Source organism: Lepisosteus platostomus, chromosome 10 (genome assembly GCF_059453375.1).
Source record: "Lepisosteus platostomus isolate fLepPlt1 chromosome 10, fLepPlt1.hap1, whole genome shotgun sequence".
Lineage (NCBI taxonomy): Eukaryota > Metazoa > Chordata > Actinopteri > Semionotiformes > Lepisosteidae > Lepisosteus > Lepisosteus platostomus.
Window position 1 is genome coordinate 4469893 of NC_142620.1, and position 21915 is coordinate 4491807.

Below are 21915 nucleotides of genomic sequence, written 5' to 3' on the forward strand. Positions count from 1 at the left end.
AAAGGCCTCACCAGAGGGAGAAGGTGGCTGGGTAACTACCCAAGCATGCATATATTTGGACAAGTTAAACGCAGAGCTCTTCAGCGGCTTCGGCCGAGGAAAATTTTGTGCTAATATATTCAAAGTGATTCTTTCCCTTTTCCACAGTGCAAACGCTTAGAGCAGGATCTTCATCATCTGAAAGAGCAGAGCCAGACTTCAGCAAACAACATGAGACATCTGACTGCCGAAAACAATCAGGAACGTGCTCTGAAGGTAAATCTCCAACCAAGATCCTGGCAAATTAAGGTTATGAGCCCTTGGTACCTACTCGGCTGTGTGATGCATACATCAGCTGTGTACATTTCAGCACAAGTACACCAGGGTGTTTGCCAACAACTCCTTCTTTAAACACAGATACAGCACCCTTCTGCCAGGGCTTTATTTATTTATTTGAAAAACGGGAAAAGCCATAGCATGCTTCCTTAAATTTTTTCTATGCTGGTTCTTAAGGCGTTTTTGTTTTGTTTTTGTTTTTTCCCCACGTCTGGTTCTGTTTCATGTAACGTCACCTGCAGGTTAACTTGTTGCTTACATCCGCATGGGATGTTTCAGGAATACAGGTCAGCGTCTCGTGATATTTACCTAAATGCGAAGACACTACAGAACTCTGCCCGCTCTGCCCCCGTCAGTGTGTGAGTTGCGGCAATGAAAAGTGTTGACCAACCGTACTGGTGTCCCCGCATTTGACAGGATTTGAAATTAGATCTGCAAGAACAGGCAGTAATGCCAGACAAAACCCTTGAAAGAGGTAGGAGGTAAACAGAAGCTTGTTTGATTTTTAGCATTTATCAGATGAACCCAAGCCCAATCACTTAATATAGAGCTATAAAACTGATGCCTGATCAACAGTCTGATAGGACAGAGTAAATAGTCCACAGAAAGATGTCAAAGCTGGGAGTTTGGTTAATAAGTTGCATCCTTCTACCGGTTGGATCTTGCACAGAGTAAACTTAGCAATTCTTTTGCGGCAAAACCTTTTTGTAACAAGTAGCAAATAAGACGCTTCAGAAATGTGAAAATGTTCCAAATTTAAAGCTTCATCTCTTGTATATGATGATATGTGAACATATATATATATGGACATAAACATGAAATGAGTTTGAAAACGTGTATGCTGTGTTTTCTGGATAAGAGTTTAAAAATTATCTGCCATGACTTATATGGAATGTAAGGATATTTTTAAATGATGTTAATTACTTTGAAATAGTGTAATGCCTATATGGGAATTGCTGTATAATCAATCTGTGTGCAATCTACAAATATCTGTTTTTTTCTCTGGGCTTGGACAATAGAAAACTCTCATCGAGCACTTATGGTATTTCACAACACACACCAAACTATATGTAGCAGCTTAGAAACATTGTAGCATGAGCCTGGCAGTCATTCTGTGCATCTGGCTTCACAGCCTTTGCTGAAAGATCAGTATTTCAAAAATTATCTGCCAGTCCTTTTTTTGTTTTAGATTGATTGCAAATTGAGAATTACATTACATTATTTATTTATTTAAAACTGCTTTATAGCATAAAACAGCTTATAATGTGCGTCAAAATTAATTTCTGTCCTAGGTTTGTACAGTAAAGGAATTTTATTTTGGCCTTCTTTCACTTGTTGTGAGTTTTACAACCTGCCCAGCCCAGATCTCTGTTTGGTTTGTTTCATGTGCTGGTTTGAAGTAATCCTTTCCTGCAGGGCCTTTTGTAATGGTTTGCACTAACTGCAACACCTCATTAAATGGACTACATATCCATCTCCCCGTCTGTCCTTTGTGAATCACTGGGGAAAGAAAGACATTTTTTTCCTGTTTTTCCCTGTAGTGGGATCTGTCTTAACTGCTATGCAACAAGAACAAGCACATTGTAAAAACGGGCATTTTTTTTGGTCTGATTTGACTTTCTCTGCCAAGCAGATGTCTGAATGCCCTTTTATACAAAGGCCTTCATGGATCTGTCCCAGGAAGTTTATTAAACCCCTGTTTTTTAATAACATTGCATGGTGTTCAAATATGTTTCAAAACGCCAGTGGAGGACGTCAGTAGCATCCCAATGCCAAGGCATGCTTCTCTATATAATCTTGTAGGACTTGTGTTCTAGCACGCACATGTATGCATGTCTGCATTTGTATTTATACAAGCCTGTATGTTAGTAACAACCTTAAATTCCCTCCAACAAACATTTGCTGGTGGATTTGAAGATAATGCTTTGGCTGACAAGGAGAAATGAACAGTAGCACACAACATTCAAACTCACCTCTGCAGAACAGCCACCTAGGTAACACAATTAAATGCCAATCAGTAGGCATACAAATATTAAAGTTTTAATTTAGTAATCAGCCGAGAGCAAAAGTAACAATTAGCCAGCACGTGACTTGGAATATCCCAATGTTAATTAGATCTTATTCTGATTGATCATAAATTCTTAATGTTAAAAATCATGGTTCACTGGCAGAGAAAAAAAGTCCAGTCAGATTGTGAGGTTTAGGGAGGCTAGTAATATTTGTGCACTTCTTTATTTCTTAGCAAGTCCTTTTGATGGCTTATTAAGAATGATATTAAATTTTGTTATTAATGTAGCACTTGGTTTCCCTTTAAATCCCCTTAATTATAGATTGACTCTTGGGATTACAGAGCTACGTTTTTTAATTTAAAATGAAATGGGAACAGCTGTTGTAAAATTAGTCTACAGTACTGAGTACAGATCTACAAAACAATCTGAAGATGAATAAGGTATCACACTGAAAGAAACCGAAGATACCCGCTATTAGCTTTGATTAGCATTCTTTCCTTGTAAGGGGTTAAAATCTTTAACTGAGTGGCTAGAATTAACTAAATTTAAGGATTATTATTTTCTTTATTATGACTTCCAAGGCCACACTTATAAAAATGCTGCTTTTATGTATTTTTTTCACTTTGTTAAAATCGCTTTTGGGTCTCAGAGCTTTATAACGATTTCCTCTCCCTGTCTGTTTCTGAGTCATCATTTGGGTTTAGTGCAAACCCAGTGTTAGAGTGGACGTCTCACCCACAGTATACCACCCAGGCATTGATTGTCATAGAGCTGAACTGCACATTGCACTTTTGTAGTGTTTCACAATCAAGGCTTCACATTTCAGATGAGGGTAATATTGTATGTCATTTGACTGCCAGAGAAATACAGAGTGCTTTATTAAAGAACCTCAGTCCTTTTCCTTTTTCATGAATTCACCCAACACCTAATCGCTTACTTTCAAGCTGTTTTCTTTATTGGTCACTGTAGACTGCATGTTTCACAACATTGTCCTTTCATGTCATGCAAAGCAACAAAAATCATTTAAAATCAAATTTTGTGCTGTGAAATAAAAAAAAAAACTTCCATTAGGAAATTCCATTAGAGCTGCATTGGAGAAGACAAGTAAGGCACATTTTTGAAGTGATAGTCATGAGATTGAGAACTTCTGTTTTACTTCCATTGCAAGTCATTGATCTCAGAATAGAGTGAAATCATTATTGAAAAGGTGTTTAGTAAAAAGAACCCAACATCTGTGCAGCTTGGTGAATGTGTGCTACATTTTGAACACTGCAAGAGTACGTCATCAACGTGGCAATTTCCTAAATTGGAGCTGCAGCTCTGCTCTGCTTCCACTCTAAAGAAGTGCATTTTGGAGGGTCTTTGTGAAAATTGTTTTAGGAGTAAATTGATTTTTATGACTAATTCATTCCGTAATTATTAATAGCTATTCGATAGTTCAATGCATTTTGATTAAAATATGGAACCCAAGATGTAGGGATACACTAAACTGACACATGCCAGTCTGACCTTGGATATCAGTGCTTTTTATTTTTGCACTAATTATGATACTGCAAGGTCTGGAGTTGGGAAAAGCAGTTGGCATTCGCTCCTGAAATACCCAGCCTCCCTCAAGACATGTTTACCATTGATCTCACCGGATTCTCTGAGAACTGCTTGGAATTATTTCTAAAGGGAACTTTGCAAACAGCTCATCTTCCGTCCCGGAATGTTGGCCACTGTGCGATTCTGAGCCTGCAGGTGTGTTTTGAATGCGAACAGAGGGGAGAGGACGTTGAATACCCATGGCCGAGGTTATTCGGAGTTGTGTGTGTTTGTGGCTTCATCCCTGAACCGCTTGTATTTACTCTCCAGCTTTTGCTCTGTCTGACTGGACGTGGCCATTCCCTGCCTTTGCCTTGCAGGAAAAACAGAGAAGAAAGCAAGCTACGGTGTTTTTAATGGAGTTAATCATTGATTCTTTTTTTTTTCTTCTTTTGCACAACCTTTAAGGCTTTGACATCACCCTGCTCTGTACTGTTTTGATCTTGATTTTGATCAAGCTGTTCCTAACTAGTTGGCACCTGTTGATGGTAGAAGTCCTGGCAGAGATTGCATGATTTTTAACTGTTCTCCTTTTTCCCATTCCTGAGTAGAACGGAGCACTTTAGGTTAGGAGCAGCCTAATTCACTCTGCTACAGCTAAGTAGTATATAGTCAGAGACAGGACAGATGTGTGTGGGGGGAGTGTTTATCTTCCTCTCGATACTGTTTCATTGTCAGCAGTGCTGAATTATTAATACTTCTTTGTGAATTTGATTTAGGTCTTTTGATTTCTACATTTTAGTAAAGAACAGCTAGCGGTGAAATTCCTAATGTCTTGCATTAGAAAGGTGAGCTCTAGCTGCTCAGTTCCTTGCTCTTTGCCCACCTGTTGGAAATTTGGTAAGACTTATGTCAGCGAAGCGCAGACATTGGTAACAGTCTGTAAATCAATATAACGGTCTCTGGGAGTTAAGCGTGATACTTGACGTGTAGAAAAAAGTATTTTGTCACTTGGAGTCTGTTCTGCTGAGATTATAGTTCTGAATTAAGAATGGAATGGAATCTATCCTGTTCAATTTAAATGTGTTTGACTCTTTTTCTACTTTAACAACCTTCCTGATCTGAGAGAATAAAATGAACAGAACTTTTTGATGGAATTCCTATAAAACCTTCAATTGTACTGTGATTAGAGGTCTTAAAATATTGTGATTTGAGATGTATATCTCTGCTATGATTTAACCTAGTTGTGGGGGTCCCTAGCTCTCAGTGAGATCTGAGTATGTCTGTTGATTATTTAAAATCCTTTGTCTATTGCCCTGGTGTAGATGTCTCAATATCTCTCAAGAATATGTTATAGGGTCCGCTGCACAAGAGTATTTAGGCACTTAAATCGGGACACATTTTTAAATGCAACTATCAACTATCTGAAATAAGAAAATTCATTACATTATGTATTTTAAACATTTGACAGTACCGTAAATACGGAGTTGTTAGAAATATGTTTTTCTTATTTGAAATCCATCTATGCATAAATATAAAAGCATACATTTCAAAATTATATATTAATAAATATTCATTTGAGCTGGGCCTTACGATTCAATTCAATACTTTTATTGCTTTCAATTTATTATACCACAGTTTAGATATTGATTTTTGTCTTGGTGTGTGGGCATGTCTGAATTGATCAAAGCAGTGTGCTGTGATTCAATTAATACCTTTTTAAGCCAGGAATTTGGCAAATCTTTAATGTTTAATAGTGTGGCTCTAACAGTTAAAAGACAGATTAGTGCCTTTCTGCAATTAATTACCTAAATGCAGAGCCTGTCAGCTTCACCCTCAGCATTTCGTAAGCAGGTCTGTGTTTGTCAATATTTTATTGTGATTAATTGCAGCTTGTTTGAAGGCTGGCAGTGAGAGAGAGCTTTTATCCTCACCCTCATTCCCCCATTCTTTCGGCAGTGAAACATTAACACAGGACCTTACCTGTTGCCTCAGTAACTCTCTTGCCCACCCATGTTGCCAGGTGAGTGGGTTTCTGCTTATCATTTGCTCATGAAATCTCCTCTATTTAATGAGTTACAATTGTTAATTGATGTGCACTGGCAGGTGGTGCTTCCATACAGCAAGCCCTGCACAAGGGCACATTTTTATTGATTTTGAAACATAAAATTATTTCCTAACTTAATAACAATGCACATTTTTCAGTACTCTGGATGCACGATAAATAGAAACTCACATCGCAGTGTCTGTTAATGAGCATTTATACAGAATCTATGTTGGGTAAATTCGCTCCAGAAATGTTTTTGCAGAGTTATTTGTCCTTATAAAAACAAAATGGTTTTAATTGTCCTATGTTTGTTGGTAGTGTGCAAACTGGTGTAGTGGTGAGGATTGGGAAGACCAGGTCAGAGTAAGACTCTGGCACCTGACACCCCCCTCATTAACAAATTCCTGTTTCCTATGCAAAATCATCCCAGTCCCATTCTGAAGCTGTTTAATCGGCTGTGAAAATGGCCAGTGTCAGGCAACAAGCACTGTGACCACCTGAAGGTTGCTGTCAGCTGTCAGCCTGACCATCTGTATATATTCTTATCTCCCAGTGGGATTTGCAGAAAAAAATAAAAAGCTGCACTGGCTGTTCCGCCTGCCTCTGGGCTAGAGTTCAGATTTGTCGAGCACCATCATCTCCTGGACTTTGGACACTCCAGTGCCATGGAGCAAGGAAAGGGAGCAAGGGATTTCTGAAGGGAAGCTGGCCAGGCCTCCTAAAAGATTTGCTTCTTGCAAAAGAAAATGCGTGACAGATGTGGAGAAATGAATGTGATCACTGTGACCGAGTTTGAAGTTCACCGCACCTCTCCATTCGAGAAAAGTACATATTTATTTTGGGAGGCTGACCTCTCTTGTATTTTTTGCTAACTGGAGGGGCATTCATTCCATTGTAATCTTCGTAATACTAAGGTCTGTGCAGTGTGTGAATAGCACACCTATGTGACTTGCTGCTTTAGAAGGGAAAACATAGATACGCCTTTCCAGGCAAGTCCCCATCTTTTCCATTTACAAATACCACTTTCACAAATGCTCAGCATACCTGAAACTTCAATGCTTTGAAGCAAACCGAAGTGGCGCAGCTAATACTTTGACACACCATAGCTCAGCTGTGCACCGATACAATCTGTTGTTTGTTTTGATGACAGACAGCTTTCATTTGGCAATCAGTGAGAAGTAAAAGTTAAGCAATGTGTTTTTTCTAAATATAATGATATAAAGGTACATACCATGCTCATCTGTCAGTCAGCTTTAGGAAAGCACAAACAAGTGCATCCATTGTTAGTAACTGCTTTATCTATAGAGGGTCACATTGAGCCAGAGTCTATCCCAGAAAGCAGAGTGTTGCAAGGCGGGTACACAGACTGGATGGAAGGCCAGTCCACTGCTATGGCCTGGCATCATCACTCACATACAGACAATTTGCAGGTGCCCATTAACGTAGATCACATGTGCTTGGATGGAAACTGCAGGGCCTGGAGCAGAACCACGTGAACCCAGGGGGAAAATGAAAACTCCATACAGAAAAGGGCAGCTTCAAATCTGGGACTGTGGAGAGACAGTGCTACTTACCGCATCACCTAGATACTCGTTTAGCTTTTATGTTGAATGGATTTTCTTTTTAAATGAGTTTTATTTCAAACGTTTTGTTTCTTGAGTTTCTGCACTCTTCTGTCCTGTTGCTCTTTCCAAAAGAGGAAGTACTGTAGCCACCTGTCCTGCACCTTCTCCTTATCTCACTCCGTATGTTTGCTCCAGCGATCTGTCAGGGTAACTGGAGGTCTGTTGCTTTTTACTGTGAGACTTGAGCTTTCAAGCAATTGTGACTGATTTCTAGGTAGTCTTTTATTTCACGTAAAAGAGCCTTTAACAATGTTGCATGTTTTACAGGCTGCCCTGCCTAAAATTAAGCTCTTGCTTCCACCTGTAAGGTCGGTCCTTATCAGAATATAAATGCGTTGTTTCCCCAGAACCATTAAGCTGATATTGCGGCTCTTTGCAAGTGCTTCTCTTATCTGGTGCCTGGGCAGCAGTGGGCAGTGCTGGCTGTGCTCCGCTGGTCTGTGAGTGCAGTTTATCTCTCTGGCTTTAAGTGCTGCCCTGACACCAGGGCTGACTCTCGGATAACACAAGAAACAATTAAAAGCTAGACTGGCTCCATTCTTTCAACAAAAGATGCAAGTGGGCCATAAGAAATGGCCATTGTTGAAAATTCAGTCAGGAGAGTGTATTCACGGGAGTTTGGGTGGGTCTTCCAGAGACATCCATGTTAACGTGTGGCTTTAAAAGGGGGATATTCAGGAGATTAATTGACTTGGGTCATTGCAGCTACATTTCTTCATCAGTTAGCAAAATTTAAAAATTACCCTGCCATTCCTTAAACCTTATATTTTAGTAAAACCATTTTACATACTTAAAAGTTGCTTTAGTGAGAAAACTGCCTGTTGATGATGAAAGAAGTTTGTTTCTCTAAATTATAGGAGAGATGTCCATGTATTTTTGTCAGCTTAATGGAACACATTATGCAGAAAGAAAAGCAGTTGACATGGGATTCAACAGTCTTGTATGATGCATCCTATGATACAGGATGGAAGACTTCATGTTGACCTCTTTTCCATCAGTTTTCTGAAGACTAATGCCAATAACTTAAATACTTGTTGGGACACTTTGCTTCTCTTCATGTATTGCCAAGATCTCGTACATCATCAAGTAGGTCAGCATCATTGGTGTCTTTCAAAATGACCTGAAGGTGTACCAAAACAGCCACTACGGGGGTAGAGTGCAAACTGCTCTCAGCCACAGCTCTCCCCGCCAGCAGCCTGGGGCCCAGAAGACAGGCTGCACTGGTAGTTTTCTGCCACTTCTTGCCAGCTCTGTACTGTTTAGGTCTGTCACCATGTTTCAAAATACATTATATAAGACAATTATATCTTCGCAGTCATCAGTGTACTTTCTTGCTCTGCCACCCTGTTTGTGTGTTCTTGTGTTGTTTTAAGAAGAAGCCATTATTAATTGCTGGCTGGGAACACAGTGGAGAGTGGATGCTCTGAAAATATGCAGAGCTGAGCCTCTCTGAGCTCTCTCCGTGGTATCAATAGTGGATGACAAGCTCCGACATGTCTTCAGCAGACTGGTACTGTACCTCCACAGAAAACCCATAACTCTCTCTTGCACTTGCGGGTTGTTTGAGATTTCTGTTGGGTCCTGATATCATTGCTCATAACATAGATCTTCATACAATTGTCTGCTAAATGTTTATGGATAAGGCAAGCTCTGTACCTTTTAATCATAGGTACTGGCTTGTTTTTAACTTGCAAATAAAATGAGGGCATCACCTGGTCCGGATGAACTTGTCACATTGTGAGGCGGCGCTTAGCAGATGGCAACTGTATGCTGTCTAGGCGCTGAGTCTCCCTGTTAAGTATGATTCAACTCCAATTACATTCCAGTAATCAATAACAGCTTTGCAGTTTTCATTGTGCATGCCCTCTACCTCTCTTCCCTTATCACTTAGGCTATAGATTGCAGGCAATTACAGTAAGGCAGCTGGCTGTTGGTTTAGGAAACCTCAATTGTTCTCCTCTCCCAGCTGTTGACTAATAAGGATAGTCAACACATCTGTTTCAACGGCTGATAATTAGCAAGAGCTTAATTACTGCTTGGGTTTAACAACCTAGTCCCTGAATGGCAAGACACTGTTTACCTAGTGCTTTGCACTCTCTGTGACCAGTCACTTTGCCTTGAACACAGTCTTTTTGAATGAGTGCTGAGTAGCAAACAATGCTTGAATGGGATACCCTAAGCATTTACCTATTGTCTGTCCCTATGTTTGTTGGTATTCTTTTAATGGGTTTAATAAAATGCAGTAAAGGCCTTTTACTGTATGCAGACATGTCTTTTTGAAAGTTTGGAATTTATGTTTAAATTTATTACCAATGAAATCATACTCTTTTATTCTTAGATGCATCTAAGAAGTCTACATAGATTTAATAGTGATTGACACTGACCTGATTTCATTGTAAGATAATGTTGCGAATATTCAATGCCTGCTTAGAATGTGCAGTTTTGTTCATCTGACACGCTTTATTGTTTTATAAATATTAATTGATTACATACAAAAAAAAAGAAGAAAAAGTTGCTGATCACCTCTGCATCATAACATACAAGGCAATGATTCGACAATTGGGTTCTTGTGTTTAGAATAAGCTGTTGTTCTTCTCACAGTCCCCGCCTTGCGAATTGTGTTGTGTGGAGTCTGGTGTAGAAGAGTCTGTCTGAGCAGGTTTGCCTGCAGTTCCATAACGTGGTTATGATCTGGTGTGGAAGGTTGTTTTTATGGGTGGGGGACAGAGAACACACACAAGATGATTTTTAATCCCCCTGGCCTATGAGTTAAAGGCAGGCATGCCATGAAGTTGAGGAGCAGAATTATGTTCTTTCCTAAAATGCATGAATAAAATTCTCCTTCAGAGACCTAGAATTAGCATCGCACAGTCCTGGTATATTTCATTGCTGTCGTGCACTGTAGCTGTACAGATCGTTTTTTGTTTTCTCTCACAGGCTGATCTGGAGCTCGCCCAGAAGGAAAGAGACCATGCTCTGGAGCACAGTAGAAAACTAGAAGAAGAAATTCAGACCCTGCGCGTGTACTACAGGTACATCTTGTTTTTTTGGTGGCAGTGCTTCCGCTGGTGTTGGTAAAGAAACAGATTTGCTTCCGTCCGTGAATTAGGTTTTTTGAAAAAAGGCAGGCCTCTAGAGCCGTCTGGCTTTCACGCCTCAGGTTCTGTGCTTAACGCCCTTACCCTGGAATAATGCACGAGCATAGCTGATGCACCTCTGGCTGATGAAACCTTGACAACCAAATACAAGGAAAACCAATAATAACAGGTGATTGCCTGCAGGCCAATCAGAATCCAGGTTTCTAGTGGTCGCTGTAGTCTTACTTGCTCTTACAGGTGGAAGGTGTTACGATGTGTTCTGTAAGTTAGTTCTGCTTACTTTAAGAGTATGTGGAGATGGTTACTATCTCCTCTGATCCCTTGCATGTTCTGCATGAAGAATGCCCACTGATGCTTTCAAATAGACATTATGGAGTCCCAAAATGCAGACATAAATGAGAAATTTCTTTTATCTCACATTCAATCAAACTACTTAGTCAATAAATGAGTGTTGGTTATGGGCAAGTACAGTCAGAGGTTATGTGAAAAATGAAGGGGTAATATGCAGTTTAAAGGACTTAGAGTGATTCTGGGGGAGTAAGCTTACAGGTTCTGGTAATTTGTGGAGATTCCTGTAGGAGTGGTGCATAAGGACCATGTATGGATTGATGTATTTTCTGTAATGTAATATGTATTTATGATGTATTGTTTGTGCGCTTTTCATACCTTTTTTGTAAGTCTCTGTGTGTAAAACATGGCAGCTTGGTTGCAAAACAAATTTCTGAGGAATCAGGTAATAAAGTATTGTCATACCATATATGATGCAGCTACTATGTAACTTTAAAGATCAAATCACAATGGCTGACCAAAATAATTAAAATAAAAACACAGCCAAGCACAAACTCGGCTATGGGGGGTTTGTAAAGGTGTCACAAGGCAAAACGGAAGCAGAACTCCACAAGATCAAATCTAACTGAAGTGTTGTACAGGGCAAATATTGACCAGTGAATGACTCCTGCATCTTTCTTCAGAATATTTTTTGGTACAAGTGTCTGTGAATAAAATTGTTCAGAAACAAGAACACGTGTAGTATAGGTCTCAAACCCGTAAGCACTGGAATAAACAGTGTGTTGGAAAGTAATAACTTCTCCCATCCTCCGTTTAAGTTTGTGCTTTACATAGCTCCACTTAGTGTGAGTCTGTGCACATTTTGTGCATGCTCGTGGAGCATCTAGAATTATAATCTGTGGAGCAATTTTATAAATTCCTTAAGTACTGGAGGGGCAGAGATGCACAGAGGCTTAAAACCCAGAAGCGCATATGAATAATTTGTCTAATTAAAAGACTAAGCATTCTATTTATCGAGAATATCATGATTGTGGCATGTCACTGTAACTATTATTTTACTTTTGGGTTCACTGAGTAAAGAATTTGAGGTATAGTGTCCCCAGCTTGTGTTATGCAGAGTGGTAACTGATTTAAGAGTGTCCGAATGTGATTTGGGAGCATTAGCTCATTTTTTCCATATATTCCACAAACTGAATGTAATCAAATCTCAGTTTTATCAAACTAATACAACCGGGATAATATAGTTACTCAAATCAAAGTTGGCAAGCCAGTGTAATTCCCAAATATCAAAGGTATAAGTCGGTTTTCCTCCTTTAAATGTTTTGTGCTTTGTTGTGAAATGAAATTTTGCATTTTTATGATGGACTACTGCCTTTTTTGTGTCAGGTAATTAAAACTGAACATTTTTTAGGACAGTGGCTTTTTGACTGTTTTTTTTTTGCAGATACGCATGCAATCTTACTGTCAGTGCTATATGTGTTGCATGAGTCCAGCACAGGACTTAGTGGATCATTGACGTAAACCTCAAAAACAGCTGCCTTGCCTCTTTTTAATCACACAAGGTTACTCATTTCAGTGCTTTGTTAGTCGAAAGAAATCTAGATAATTAATTTGAGAGAAAAAGAATATTAACTGAAAGAAACGGTTTTTAGGTCTAAGCATACATTTCCAGACGTACCCACACTAACAAGGTGAGATTTCATCTTCACCAGGAGATGAACGTGGGCTGTGGCCACTGTGAGCCTCAGTCCTAGACTGAGTTCCCCGAGTGTAAAAATCTCCCAGGCTCTTCTGTGCTGTCATCTGCTGCCTGTTCAGCTACTTTAGACATTAGACACAGGAAATATGCAGAGAGCTTTGTAATTGCTGTGCTCTTCTGAGTCACTACATTTTAACATGCTGAAAGCTTCCCTCCTCTAGATATGCTGTAGATTTTAATTAGTTAAATGAGTTATAAGATGCTTCTCTGTATGTATTTCTAAAAAGAGTGTAAAGGCCAAGAGAATGTTTTTTTTTTCCTTAGAATTATGTTATGAAAACTGAAATCTTGTACACTGTATGTTATTTAATGCTCTTATAATTAAAAATGTGATTTGCTTTGTCTCAGAAAACAGAATAAATGACATTGTGCTTATGTTGTGCGTGCAAGATAGCAAGTTTGGTCGAATGAAGGTAGGTGGTTTTGTAGGTAATGGGATACTAATGGTCTCATACCAGAATAATTCATTATTGTGCATCTGTAAAAAGCCTCAAAGAGGTTAGCACATTGTGGTTTTTAATTGGCCTCCACCTTTTTATTTCACCTCGGAACAATGTCACTCTCACACCCTGCTGCGAACTGAGCCTGTGGTGTTGGTGGTCTTTTTTGAGGCTATTCTAAGCAACCGTAATTGTAAATTGTGAGGGGCTTTGGAATTCTTTCCTGAATTCATTGACTGCAGTTGCTCTGACACGGATTGAACTAGAAAAGCAGCTTAGAGTGTTTGTTTCTGGGCCGTGTCGCTCTTCGTTGCTATCATAACACCAGGGGTGACTCGAATTTGAAGCACACCCCTGGAAAGAGCTGTATCACACAAGAATTAGGGGCACAATCAATGTCTGTTGTTCAGACAATCGATTGTAAGTCTTCTGAGCAAGAGCACCTCACTGTATGATTTTAAAGATGAATTAATTTTTTGTTTAGGCCTGTATTAAACAGTGATTTATTTTTTCCCTTTCCCATTATAACAAGGAATCAAGGTCTCAGGTTTGCTGCAGAAGTCCAGTTAGACTGATTTCATCATATAAGCTCACTTCCAAAACCTGCATTGTGGGTTTGGCTTACTGTGTCCTGTTTCGCAAGGTTTCTTGATAGAGACTTTACATTTGCATAAATCTGGATTTTTTTTTCCTCCTTCAGTTTCCTATACTGTATGTAGCTTTTTTTTGTTTGTAAAACCAATAAAAGTCTTTGAAGTTAAAGCTCTTTGAATAATGACATTCCTGGCTTCAATTTCCCCTCCCCCTAAGGTTTCGTTGTGAACACAGACATTGTATTCACAAAATTTGCATTGTGTGGAAAGTGGGAGTTGAGCAAAGCTATCAGCAGGAATATGAGCTGGATCTTCTCTGGATAATCGGGAGCGTTCGGCAACACACAGAGGATGGCTATGTGCTTGCCCACCAGACATAGCTTTGTTTTATTTTAAGTGAACTGAATTTATAGTCACCAGCTTACTCGGATCAGGTCCTGAATGTTTGAGATGTGCACACGGTGTTAAGTGAAAGATTTTTGAATAACGCAAGTGTTGGTGGGAGTGGTGTGTTGGAAGTGAACGGCCAGCCGTGGGGAAACCGTTATTGGAATGAGTTTTTATTTGAATATATTTTTGTTGGATGGACCCAGTGATGGAGCTGGAGCTTTGCTTGACAGTTAGCCAGGGCCGAGGGAAATAGGCCAAACAAGGGTTTTATTAACACCCAGTTCTTGCTTTCAAAGAGTCCTGTGGGATCTGTAATGTTCACAGAGTAGACTAGACCTCATTTTAACACCTTAAGACAGTTGTCATTTCTTCAAGTAAAGGCTGTGGCATTGTGGTATTTGCTTCTCTTTAAATGTAGAATTGCTCTTAAACAATTTTGTCTATATTATACTGGGATGTCCTGTCAGGTTGCATTAAATTGTTTGCTCAGTTCTCCAACAATAATGTTGCAAAATGAGAAAATGAGAAACACAGTGCACAACTTTCCAGGAACCCATTCAGTCTTGGAGCTTATCTAGCACTTTTTAAGTGCTATTTTAAGATTTTTATGTAATGTTTAAATGGGTTCCTTCAGACACAAGGAAGTAATTTTCTATTACTGTGCTGGTAATACATCCCCAGAGGCTCTCCTCTGTTTTTCCTGGGCTATGGCGATATTGGGGCGTTACTCTTTCATAAAAGAATTTATTCTAAATCCGTAAAATCAGTGATGAGAGGGAGCAACTACTTCATACTGTATATGAAGATGATTGGTCTCTTCATTTCAAAACTGAGTTCAAAATAGCCCTCTTACTCTGTACCAGTATTCTAGCTGTTCAAGATGTTCTTGCGATGTTCTGGAACCACTTTTAAAATCTTTGTATTTCTGTAAAGTATAAGTTAAGTAGGGGTTGGACCTCATCACGCACTTTGTCAGAGGCAGGGTACAGTACTTACAGATTTCAGTTCATGTTAAAAAAAGGATTTGTTCAGAGCCTTCACAGCTGATAGTTCTGCATAAAGAAATAATAAAAGGAAAGAACCTAAAAGCGCTTAAGGATGTCCGCACTGCCCACTAAATCCTGGCAACTACCACAGATTCACACGTTCAGAATGTGTGCAGTACATGCACAGTATAGCCACTCTAAACCAGTAAATATTCCGTATGAAGTGCACGATAGGTCTCTAGTCACTAACATGGTTATGTTTACACTGTTGTGTTGCATTATTATCATAATTTAAAAGCATGCTCCACTTTTCTCCTAGGGCTTTCTGAACCAGAATGTTTCTGATGGGTGTTTTCCAGAGGAGAATAATATTTCTGTAGTGCTAGATGCGGTAGTATGAATGCACCAGACATGTTATCAGCAGGTTTGTGAATTGGCAGTAATAGGTTCTGTAGGCAGCTTCATTATGAGAATCTGTGGTGTGAGCACAGTGTGACTCAGTGCCATTCTGTAGTGACTGCCGCTTATTTATTTAGAGCAGAAGGAGATAAGTCTCTATTAAAGGGTCCTTTTACGTACGGGTTTGATAACACACGCCTCTACAGCTATTAAATATTAACCAAGACTTTGCTTTTCAAAATTAGAGGGCAGTTGGTTATGATTCCTTCTCCATCCAGCACCATTGATTAGCTATCTGATGCACATGGTTAATGAGTAACTTGATGCTTTTCATACTGCACTTCATGTGGGCCATTTCATGAAACACACACACACAAACGTATAAAGAGAAAGAGAAAAAGGACTTGACCCAAGAACATAGCCCAGCTGTAAGTCTGAAAGCACTCTTGGTTGTTCTTAAAAGACCACACTCTGTGGTGGTATCCCTTGCTTTGTAGCCAACATTGCACTTCAATATGTGTTACTGAGCTCAGCAATCTTAATATATGGTATTGCCGTCCGTCTGGTGTGCCTTATGTCTGTAGTCTGGCCAGAGTCGTAATACCCAGACTTTCATTTCTCCTATGGTTTACTAGAGCATTTAGGGCTGACACGCTGTCTTCCTTTGAAATATCCAAATGTTCACGGAGTGCTTTGTATGTTTGCTTTTTTAGCATCTGTGTAACTGTTTTACTTTTTATTCGGTTTAGCATTTATACCACTTCTTTTTATTTCAAAATGACTGAAATTGAAGTACTTTCTGTTGAATTCTGTCTGTGGATTGGTTTGTACAGATAACTGGTAAAGGGTGTGTGTTTGGTGGGGGTGACCAGATAAGATAATCCATAGTTAAGCAATCCTCTTCAGCCCTTGTTGTCACTGCCTCTGGACTTTAGTACCCAGCATGTTTGCATTTAATTAAACAAAGCACACAGGTTACATCACTCTATGGCTATCAATATCAGATCAGAATTGATTTCCTTTTGCTCAAAAAAAAGAAAGGAAAAAAAATGCGAACATCTCCACTTCCTTTTCAATTAATTAAAATCTGTGGTGTTCCAGAATGGCTCATATGATTTTTAAAGCACTGCAAACATAATTACTTAAAGATGTAAATAAATGGTGAATGGCCTCAGCCCAAAGCACCAAGTCTTTTCATGTCTGCCCGCTGTGCACAACACAGGCAGACCTGCAGTTAAAAAGGCATTGTTATCAAAATGCATGGCTTCTAATTAACACAGAGCTTACTGTTACTACAGCATGGAGCTCCCCATTAGGGAACAGCTGATTCATTAATTATTTCTGTTTGCTTTACAGAGCAGTTGATCTTCTATTGCTGCCTGGCTATATAACTCATTTTACTGCCGTGTTTTTATAAAAACCTCACTACCTGTCTTAAGAAAAGAATAAACACCACAAATACTTTTGCAAAAACACCACTCTGGACAGCAAAGACGCTCAATATGACCCTTTCAAACTATTCGTAAAGAAAATAGGAATAGGATATGTAACAAAGATGTGGGCGGTGTAGTTTCTGAAATTGGTCCCTGAAGGTTTTATACATAAGAAGTCAAGATATTCACTATTCCAGAATTCTTACCAGTTTTTAAATAAAATCAGTTGCTTATCTTGAGTTTTGCCTCTAAAATACCCTGAGTGTTTGAAAGCTAGCTTTTGTTTGTTCTGCAATCCAGGTATGGCAGTCTCAACACAACCATGTATACATGAAGGTGGAAGTGCCCTGTGGTAATATTTTAATGCACAGAAATATAGGATTGTTTTAGTTGTTGTTGAGGGAAAAACAACCAAAACTGAAATAGCATGTTTTTAGAAAACAGCCCTCCTAGACTAAATATTTGCATTTTTTTGCTTTAATATATGAAGCCTTCCAGCTTGCCTTGCTTTGATGGTGTAGCAATGAATGATAGTTGATGTAGTGTTTACAGTGAGAGTATGTATAGTCATGCAGTCTCATGTTCATTTGACTTGTTAAGGTGAAGATTTAAGAAAGTGACCTCACTAGAGATGTTTACAGGACATTAACTGAGTGGATTGACAGGCTGAGGTGTGGACAGTTGTTGTGCTTTTATAATTAAAACTGTTACAGACTGAGGAACACGGTACGCAAATGAACATAAAGCATTTAAAATGGCACAGAGCTTCTCCTTAGCAGGTGAAAATGAAAACCTTCGTCTTATTGTCTCCCCAGCGATAGCTCCCTTCCCAGCTCTCTTTTCTTTAATATTGAGTTATTTCCATTTTATTGCTGTACTTCAATTACTTTTTGAGAATGACATTAAGTTCTTTCCTGTGCCGAGAGGTTAATAATTAAATATTGCATTTTGGTGGGAAGGAGAGCCTTTTTTTTAAAACAAACTCTTTTTGTTATTGTGCAAGTTTAATATATGCTTTTATGGGTGGCTCACTTTAGGACAGATTTATATTTTTTACAAGTAAAGGCAATGCAAATAAATTCTAGAGGTTTGTTATGTAAAGAAAACGTGAGGATTATATTCATTTTCATTTTCTTAAATTACTTCACATCAGAAACACATCTGAAAATATTTCCTCTTAGTAGCTGAGGTTAAGTCAGTTACTGACATTTTTTATTAAAATATAAAATGTATCTTTGTTTAAACGGGTCAAGAATACATATTGTTTTTTTAAGATGCATATTTAGTCATTTTAATGAGCATTTTTTTCAATTTAACTTTCAAGGTCAGGTCCTGTGGAGCACCTGTAGCAGCATGCCTGGTTAATACCAGGGAGCCAGATCACTCCTAATTGTTGAATTCCTTGCAGTGTTGTTTCAGTCTTCTCACTCAGGGATGATCGATCCTGTGTGAGCTGTTTGTTTTGAAAGAGCTCGCCCAGAAAGGTGGAGCTCTGACCTCCTCTGTGATCACTCCATATTCATCACACACCTGTGTGAATAGAAATGTGCTGGCGTTTGTTTTTAAAGCCTTGTAATGAATAGAATGCTTAAGTGATCGGTTTTAGGTCAAATATGTAGATAGCAGTAAGACACTGGATGTCTGTTTCTGTTTTGTTATGTGCTGTAAGCATTCTTTTCTTGCACAGTTGTGTTCATTATGTCCAGTGTTTCTTTCTGTCCTGGGGACGCTTTGATAGGTAGTCTAAGCAGCAGTTTAGGAGGGAGGGTCATATCTGTTGAGGTTAATGGATCAGTAGTTATTCCTTATTGGGAACAGCATTTAGTTCATTTGAAAGTAGGTTCTCAAGCTGTGCCCCGAAGAGCACCTATCTAATATACACAGCCAGGTTTCAGTCAATTTTGCACATTAAGTCAAGCTGTATGGTAATGTATTCCGTTGACATTCTGCTGCATTATTACTTCCTGATATTGTTTCTTGTACTGACATTCCGTTAGAATATTAAACTTGTCTATTGATATAGGCTGTTGATACAGAGTGACATTTCACATAGATAGGTAAACTTAGTGCTTGCTTTCATTGTTAAGGTCAATCCATTTTCTGTTAGTGTATAAAACTGGTCATTCACATCAAATGTGTCAACATGGGGCTGCTCAGCTGCGAGAGCTGGGCATGTGAATCAACACCTCTAGTGACACTTTTCCAAAGGCGGAGATCACTCTCGCTACATGCACCAAAGCAAGGAGATTTGAGGAATTTACTGTTATTAAAAACAAAATAACAAAGTACAAATCATCTTGATCCCTTTTTTAAATTAATCCTTACAATCGTCTGTCATGCAAAGAAAGTTAAGTTGCTGTGACTCCAGCTTTTAATCAGCCGTCAGAGAAAAGGATCCATTATCCGAATCCGTTTATCAGAAAGACCGTGGTTGGTGTGAAGGAACACAGCAACACTTATCCTGTCAAAGAAACACAGGGCAGAGGGTGGAAATACGATCTGGACAGGACGCCAGTTCATCGCAGGACACACACATGCAGTTTCGACACCCCAGGTATCCCATACGGAATTTCACATGAGATGGGAGGGAAGTGGATCAGCTGGAGATAATCGAACCCAGGACCCCAAGAGCACGGGTGCAGCATGGGTCGACCTCCACTTCGCTGTACGACCCCAGAACACAAATGCCACCGATAACATTACAGCAAATCAGACTAGCGAGAGGGAGCAGGTGTAATCTGCAAGCACACCTGTCTCAGGACTCTGATGGAAATTTCAGCACAGGCCCTCGTGTTTCTTCTCATAAACTTTCTAATTCTGCTTCAGGCCAGCTGCACGGCCAGCTCCTTACATTTTCTTTGGCTGCGTTACACTTTGTTGTGTCACTGCTAAAATATGTCAACTCTTACAACCACAAATACATCTTCTGAGTCACCACATGCTCATATTATTTCAGTTTAATTATATGTTTTTGCAGTCTTGTCAGCATGCAGAATTTTTACCATTATCTTCTGACCTTACATATCTGGAGATCATGTACAATAGCCAATACAATAATGTACAATAATCAGTCTGTAAATACGTAACAGTGGTGGGGTACAGGCAATCTGGCACACAGTGACCCTGCTCACTCATACAGTTTGGCTGTGAAGGTACAGCATCCCAGGTACTTGAGTCTCTTCTCTGTAAGGGTGCTGTGACCTCTGAGCCACCCACTGTCACAGACAGTACAACCTCTGTTAACACACAGGACTTACAGCCCTAAGAGGTCATTGTTATGGAAATTGACAACAAAATAAAACCTCTAGTCTTCTGCTTCACATCTGTGAGTAATTAATAGAATCCTCTTTCTCAGAGCATCCTCATGTTCCTGTTGTAGGACAGGCATTTTATTGGTCCAGTAAGAAGTTTACAACCCCTGAGGGAAAGCTTGCCAGAGCTTCTGATTCACTCAGACCTTAGGAGAAGTCATGTTCAATGATGTAAGAGTTTCTTGATGGTTATTTAGAGGTGAAGGTAGTTGCACACTTAAGGTTTAAAACAATAGAAAGGTAAAAGGTAATTGAGACCCAAATTTTATTTCTTCACTCATTTCAGATCTTTTCTCATGCTTATTTCAGGTGAGCGTGTTTCCTAATAGCTGTTTTACCAGGCAGTTATTTTTCCCTTTACTTCCCCTCCAGTTTGCACAAGTCGCTGTCACAGGAGGCCAGCCTGAGGGAGCAGTTGGACTCGGCGCTCGGCTCTTACGAAGAGGCCCTGCGCTCCCAGGAGGGTGTGGTGTCCCTGGCCGGTCTCCACAGCGACCGGCTCCTGGCCCAGCTGCAGCTCGCTCTGGCCGAGCAGGCAAACATGGAGGCCCAGCTCCTGCAAGCGCAGGAGGCCCAGAGAGAGGCTCACGAAAAAGTTCAAAAGTGAGTTCCTGGCTTTGTCTCCCCTTTGAAAGGATTAGCTGATAAGAGATGGTGTGTTTTTGTTGGTTTTGTTTCTTCTCTTCTTTTTTGTCTTCTCTAACCCTATTGAATTCTTCCATCAAGCAGCCGTGTTAAGAACGAGAGCCTGTTCTGTGCTGTTCACAAGCCTGGCTATTGTTCTCCCCGTTCTTCTCTTTTTTCTGACTTTTACAGTCATGGTTGCACAGCTCTGTTTGAGCTTTTATCAACCTTCTATGCCAATAAATTGGCTTGAGAGTTGCAGTTGCCATATTGAGCTGACATGCAGCTAAGCATCAAGAAGAGCAACATCCCTGGGCAGTGCAATCCTTCTTTGACTAACTGGGAAAGTGTTCATCTGGAAGAATCGCCACAAAGCAGTGGCAACATCACAGTCAGTGGCAGCCTATCTAAACAGATGCATTCAGCTATTGTTAATGATTCTCGGGGAAGTGTGTTATACAGAGGGCTTCCCTGGGTCTCGGTGATCTCAATTTGCTGTGTCCTTCTATATGTCTCCTTCCCAGGAAAGTTCTCATCTTGCATTGATTGGTTTTCCACTGCTCAGGTACATTTCTGTACACACTTGTTTCTCCTCGTTTGGAATTCTCCTACACCTGAGGTGCACGGCTCTTCCCTCTTCTCTTTTGAGTCAGTTTGCTTTCTGAGCTTTTAAATAACTTTTAATTGCAATTCAGCTGTGGAGGAAATTGGACTTTCAGATCTACAGATGGCTTGTTCAGTTCAAAATACGAGAATGTAGTGCGAATTTTAATATAGGGAACTGTGTAACTTTCTCGGTCTTCTAAAAACTCATTCACTTCTTAACAAGATAACAAGTATCGTTTATAAGAATGACCAGATTTAGACTTTGGATCAGTGTGAATTTTTTTTGGCCAATGTAAGTGAATAATGAAGGCTCCTTTCTTTCAGAGCCCTTTCAGAAGTCGAGTGCAGTTGTGGTTTCAGAGAGCCCCGGCAGTTGATATTTGCTGACAAAAAGCCGTTACGCCTACTCTCAGATGCTCCCCACGCCCCCCACCTCCGATTAAAAATCAGAAAAGTCACGCAATTAAA

The 21915-nt window shown here is 39.7% G+C and overlaps 1 protein-coding gene across 2 annotated transcripts in view; it reads left to right on the plus strand.

Annotated features, from left to right (window-relative positions):
• The window catches only part of mipol1 (mirror-image polydactyly 1), a 69887-nt gene that overhangs the window by 42680 nt on the left and 5292 nt on the right, over nt 1-21915 (plus strand). For both annotated transcript variants that reach the window (XM_088647595.1, XM_088647596.1), the window contains 3 exons: nt 148-255; nt 10458-10552; nt 20590-20820. In XM_088647595.1, coding sequence (XP_088503721.1) covers nt 148-255; nt 10458-10552; nt 20590-20820 — 434 coding nt within the window. The remainder of the gene's footprint in view (nt 1-147; nt 256-10457; nt 10553-20589; nt 20821-21915) is intronic.